This window comes from Rhinopithecus bieti, unplaced genomic scaffold, assembly GCF_001698545.2.
Source record: "Rhinopithecus bieti isolate Rb0 unplaced genomic scaffold, ASM169854v2 scaffold_24392, whole genome shotgun sequence".
Taxonomy (NCBI): domain Eukaryota; kingdom Metazoa; phylum Chordata; class Mammalia; order Primates; family Cercopithecidae; genus Rhinopithecus; species Rhinopithecus bieti.
This window is the reverse complement of record NW_016812542.1, coordinates 3,468,073-3,474,072: the sequence shown is the minus strand read 5'-3', so window position 1 is coordinate 3,474,072 and position 6,000 is coordinate 3,468,073. Positions and strand designations below refer to the sequence as shown.

General features: G+C 48.3%; 1 protein-coding gene across 3 annotated transcripts in view; it reads left to right on the top strand.

Moving 5' to 3' along the window:
* CACNA1S (calcium voltage-gated channel subunit alpha1 S) overlaps positions 1 to 6,000 on the top strand; it is a 78,211-nt gene that overhangs the window by 28,870 nt on the left and 43,341 nt on the right. For all 3 annotated transcript variants that reach the window (XM_017896514.1, XM_017896513.1, XM_017896512.1), the window contains exons 8-10: positions 2,158 to 2,303; positions 2,755 to 2,836; positions 4,463 to 4,623. In XM_017896514.1, coding sequence (XP_017752003.1) covers positions 2,158 to 2,303; positions 2,755 to 2,836; positions 4,463 to 4,623 — 389 coding nt within the window. The remainder of the gene's footprint in view (positions 1 to 2,157; positions 2,304 to 2,754; positions 2,837 to 4,462; positions 4,624 to 6,000) is intronic.

The window sequence follows — 6,000 nt, the reverse complement described above, 5'->3', positions numbered from 1 at the left end:
GGGGGGGGGGGTAGGGAGGAGGAGAGAGAAAGGAGGAGGAGGAAGGAGTGGAGCAGGGCAGGGGGCTGTGTGTCAGGCCCTTGGCTCATCCCTGGGTTCCCTGCTGTGTCAGCTGGGCCAAGAGCGCTTCCTTCCTGGTGAGCAGGAAGAGAGGAGATACACACAAGAGCTCTTCAATTTTTAATTTGCCTTTCTCCTCCTCCTCACGTCTTCTCCCATTCTCTCCCCTCCTGTCCCTCTGCTTTGACACTCCTCAGTGAAGCCCCTGAGACTCCAACCACCTGGCCCTGGGGGTGCCTAAGTGGAGCCTCAGCACTAAGAGGCAGTGGGGCTTTCGGTTCAGCACACGGACTCTGGAGCTAGAATGCCCACATTTAAATCTGAGCACTACTGCTTGGTGGGTGTGTGACCTTTACCTAATTACCTAACTTCTCTGTGCCTTAATTTCCACATCAGCCACATAAGAATTATTTCGCTTTCTATCTCACAGGATTGTTGTAAGGATTAAATAAGTTAATATGTATAAAGTACTTAGAGCAGAGTCCAGCACAAAATAAGCACTAAATACTAATGGTTATTATTAATGAGAGCTGTTCTCTTTGAGACAGTCCTGCTGTCATCCCTCCACCCACCCCAGCACAGCAGAGAGGCTAGAAGTCACCATCAGCCTTCTTCCCCATTGGTATCATCCCATTCCAGAAGCTTCCCTCCAGGCAGTCTGTAGATAGAATTCTGGGAGACTGTGAACTTGGATAGGAAACATTTATCTTTATTTTTCACAACTGTAACTGAAATTTAGTGTTTCCTTTAGTAACGAACATAGGCAACAAACCACAGTGCTATTAGCAGGGCCTATGACTTGTCCTAATAGAAATCATGTCACATTACAGTTGTGAATAGTATTTATACTAATTACTTCATACTTTGAAATTATGATAGATACCAGACCTGCAGCTAGATCTTGCTAGTTAATGAGTTAATGAAAAAGCAAATGTATTACTCGATCACAATTTTTTTGCATTTTAATAACTGCATTTTAACATGCAGTCAAGTGCTGCATGAAGACATTTCAGTCAATGATGGGCTGCATCCACAACAGTGGGGCGCTAAGATTGTACTGTATTTTTACTGTACCTTTTCTATGTTTAGCTATGTTTAGATCCACAGATACTTACAATTGCTTATGGTGTGCAGTACAGTAACGTGCTGTCCAGGTTTGTAGGTTAGGAGCAACAGGCTATGCCGTATAGTCTAGATGTGTAGTCGGCTCTCCCATCTAGGTTTGTGTAAATATGCTCTTGATATCTGCACAGAGACGAAGTCACCTGACAATGCCTTTCTCAGAACGCATCCCAGTCATTAAGTGAAGCCTGACTGTAACTGGCTTCTTTGTCATGCTTTGGTTTTATTTTGTGCATTTCACATTATTCTGAAGACAGATCCACAGGCTTCACTGGACTTTCAAAGGGTCCATGGCACAAACTGGTCAAGACCCCCTCCCTGGACCCCACCTGACCAGGGCGACTCGACCTGCCCTGTGGGCCAACCCCTCCTGGCTGCCAGGTGCAGCTCCTCAGAGCCCACGCCTGTGCTGCCGTCTTCCCCCTGCCCCGCGGGGAAGGTGGCCATAGCCCAGGGCTGCCCTCTGCTGGCCTGAAGATCCCTCGCGGAGCCTCGGGTCCTTTTCTTCCAGCCCTGCCACCTGGTTTCTCAGAGTCCCAGGAGAATTTTCCCAGGCCTTTGGTCTATAGGAAACTAAATTTCTAAGGTAGTCTGAAGGGAGGGGGGGCAGTACGGCCAGTTTGAGGCTCCGTGGTTGATTCAGTTAGGCAATGGACCGCCTTGTCGTTCACCCCTAATGTGCAAGGGGAACCCCAAAACAAGGCAGGAGACAATGAGATGGATGAGAAGAAAGAAATGAGGAAGGGGCAAGGAATGCTCCAGGGTGTTTCTGGTGGGTGGGGATGGGTGAGCGGGAAGTGAGAGGGGCTGTCTCTCAGCCACCTTGAGGGGCACCTGGACCCCAGGCAACACCCTGGGCCCAGAAAAAGGAGCACTCCAGCCACAGAATGGGTTTGTCTGTCCTCAGAAAGCTCAGTCTTTCCCTGACCCTGTTTCCTCTTCTCCTCCCCTCCTGGCTCATCCATCCCATTTCAGGGAATTCACCAAGGAGCGGGAGAAGGCCAAGTCCAGGGGAACCTTCCAGAAGCTCCGGGAGAAGCAGCAGCTAGATGAGGACCTTCGGGGCTACATGAGCTGGATCACGCAGGGCGAGGTCATGGATGTTGAGGACTTCAGAGAAGGTTTGGGCCCAAAGGCTGTGGTTAGCACTCACCCCACTCTCTGACTCCCACCTCTGGGCCACACCTTGCATTCGGGCTCCGTGGACAGCGCTACCTCATTTAACCCCCCAGCAAGCCTGGGAGGCCCACTGAGCAAGTCTAGCATTAGTCCTCTGAGGGTGAGTGACTTGCCTAAAGCAAAATGGCTCAAAATGGTAGGATCCAGGTGTGACCAGAGCTCTTCCCAAAGGTACATACTGCCCATCCTCACAGCCCTTCTCCTGCAGATAAAGTGGGCTTTTTGTCTTTGGAACTCTCAGTCTCTGGAAAGCACCAAGAAATCCAGGCCTATCTAGGACCCATTGTCACAGATGTCTCTGGTCAATGGGCCCTTGTCCCAGGTGCCCAGCCCAGGTGTGTCCAGCCTAGAGGGGCCCCGAAGGCTGGCTGACTCTTTCTCTCCTATCTCCAGGAAAACTGTCTTTGGATGAAGGTGGCTCTGACACAGAGAGCCTGTATGAAATTGCAGGCTTGAACAAAATCATCCAGTTCATGTGAGTATCTGCCCACTGCCTCAGGACCCCCCGCCAACCCCCAGCTCCCTGAGACATGAGGGTAGAGTCCAGTTACTTCCCCTCAGTGGTTTCAGAGTCACTTGTCTAATCCTTTAGAAAGGCAGCCTTTTTAAGAAAACAGGGCCAGTTCCTGCTCTGAGGGACTCCACAGGGACCAGACCTTCGGGGAATGTGCGATCAGAGGGGTCTTGAGCAGTGACCTATTTATATAGCACATAAGAAGGACACTGGGAGCCTCCGGGAGCCGTGAGCATGCTTGCTACTGCTTCACCCTGATCAGGGCGGAGCTGGGTGAGGTCATTTGTGTTGGAAACCTCCGAGAGGGAAGAGGGAAAGTGTATGCAGCAGGGGCTGCACAACCCGGGAGCCCCTTAGGAAGGAGGCTGGAGGCAAGAGCACACTCCACGCTCTCTCGCCTTTGTCTTAAGAGGAGGGTTGGTTTGTTTGGTTGGCTGTTTCCTTTTACAAATTCACACTTAATTATGATTTTGAAAGATCAAACAATAGAGCTATACATCAAAGAAAAAATGAAGGTCCCCAGTGCTTTTCAAAGAGGTAACCATGGTAACAGATGTGTAGCCTCTAAGATCTTTTCTGTGCTTTCATCCCTCTTGCACCAACACACACACGCGCCAGGATTTTTTGGTTTTTGTTTTGATTTTTTACACAATGGGGTTGTTTATGTTAACTACTGTCACTACAGGGACTAGAAGAGTGCCTAGCACATATGAGGTTTTGCCAAAAATTTGTCAAGTAAATGAATATAATATACACTAAAGGATAATCCAATAAAGGATTATCTAGTGACTTACTTTTTTTTACTTAAAATTATCTATGGAGAGCAATTTTCAGAACAGATTCACTTTCTTTTGTGTATCTTTGGATGTAAAATATTCCACAGGATGAATATACCATAATGTAGTTAACCTTTGCCCTCTTTGGCAATACAAACAGTGCTGCAGGGAACAGTTGTGGATGAGTATGACCATTTCTGCCGAAGGAACTCTAGAAATACTTGCTGGGTCAAAGGGTATAGCTACTCCCAGCTCCTCGGGAGTCTGAGGTGGGAGGATCACCTGAGCACAAGAGTTCAAGTCCAGTCTGGGCAACCTAAAAGACCTGTCTAAATAAATAAATAATAAAACATTAATAAACAGAACATACATATTTTAAATTTTGGTAAGTGCTGCCAATTCATCCCAAAAGATTGTACTGTCAAAGCTCATTTCCCCTCACCCTCCCCAGATATTATTAATTTGTTGAAGAGTGGCCTTGGATAATGGGCAAAACGTGGCATCTCAGAGTTGCTTTAATTAAAATTAAACCACACGGAGTGTCTGCTCCTTGCCAGGCACTTGTGCTAAGCATTTTGCGTGCATCCTCTCATTCCATTGCCTCGGAGGTTTGCATCACTATTGCTCTTCTGTGAAAGATGGAGGATTTTACTCAGTCTGGATCCCCAGCTCATGCCCTGAGCTTCTCTCATGTGGCTGGAGGAAGAGGAGTGGTCAACTACACATGGCTGGAGTTCGTATGAAGGTAGCTTGGACAGGTGGGGTGTAGACCAGCGCAGCACTGTGCACCATCCTGTGTCCCCTCCCTTAGCCGGCACTGGAGGCAGTGGAACCGCATCTTTCGCTGGAAGTGCCATGACATCGTGAAGTCCAAGGTCTTCTATTGGCTGGTGATTCTCATCGTTGCCCTCAACACCCTGTCTATCGCCTCAGAGCACCACAACCAGCCTCTCTGGCTGACCCGTTTGCAAGGTGAGGCGGAAGGGAGTGAAGCCGGGAGGAGGGCACATGTGGCTGTGGCTTGATGTCAAAGTCAGCCAATGGTACTGCAGGTTTTGCAGAAGAAGTTAATTAGATATTGACATCATTTTCTAAAAATTATGGACCATGAGTGTTGGATTATATGACCAAATCCGCTCCTTTCACGGGGGCAAAACGAAAACCTCAAGTAGCAAACAACATACCCAATTTTCCTCTTCGTGGCATTGTAACTTACCAAGGGCAGTAAAAGCAATAGGCTGGGACAGGTGCTTGCCCAGGTGTCCAGGCAGATTATTCTAATCACAGATCCCTGGACATAAAATTGCTAGTAATTTAGAACTCTAAGCACCCAAGTTCAGATTCTACTACAAAAACAACAATCTTTCACCAGCTATTTATTGAGTGCATCCTATATGTAAGGTACAGGAAAAGAACTGAGGGTACAGAGAACACTCATACACTGCTCCCGGCTTCAAGGAGCTTACTTAGCCAGAGGGAAGACTGATGTTAATAAATAATTCCAAGTCAATACAAGGAGGGCAATGATAGAGGTAAATACAAAATAGCAACAAGAGGAGAATCACAGAAGAGATATTGGAGCTCTGTGGATCTTAAAGGACAGGTAGACAAGCCCCAGGTAGTCAAAGGGAGGAGGGGATCCTGCAGAGGGAACAGTGTGTGCAAAGAGATGAAGATGTAAAACAGTTTAGTGAATTCAGTAAGCCATAAGAACATTGCATGTGACTAAGAGAGTGGCAATAGATATGTTTGCTCACATGTTTGCCTTGTGTTAGGCCATTCTTGCATTGCTATAAAAAAAATACCTGAGGCCGGGTGTGGTGACTGACACCTGTAATCCCAGCACTTTGGGAGGCCGAAGCGGGCAGCTCACAAGATCAAGAGATTGAGATCATCCTGGCCAACATGGTGAAACCCCATCTCTACTAAAAATACAAAAACTAGCTGGGTGTGGTGGCGTGCACCTATAGTCCCAGCTACTCGAGAGGCTGAGGCAGGAGAATCACTTGAATCCAGAAGGCGGAGGCTGCCGTAAGCTGAGATTGCACCACTGCACTCAAGCCTGGTGACAGAGCGAGACTCTGTCTCAGGCTGGGTGCGATGGCTCAAGCCTGTAATCCCAGCACTTTGGGAGGCTGAGACGGGCGGATCACGAGGTCAGGAGATCGAGAGCATCCTGGCTAACATGGTGAAACCCCATCTCTACTAAAAAATACAAAAAACTAGCCAGGCGTGGTGGTGGGCGCCTGTAGTCCCAGCTACCAGGAGGCTGAGGCGGGAGAATGGCGTAAACCTGAGAGGGCGGAGCTTGGCAGTGAGGCTGAGATCTGCGGGCACTGGCACTCAGCC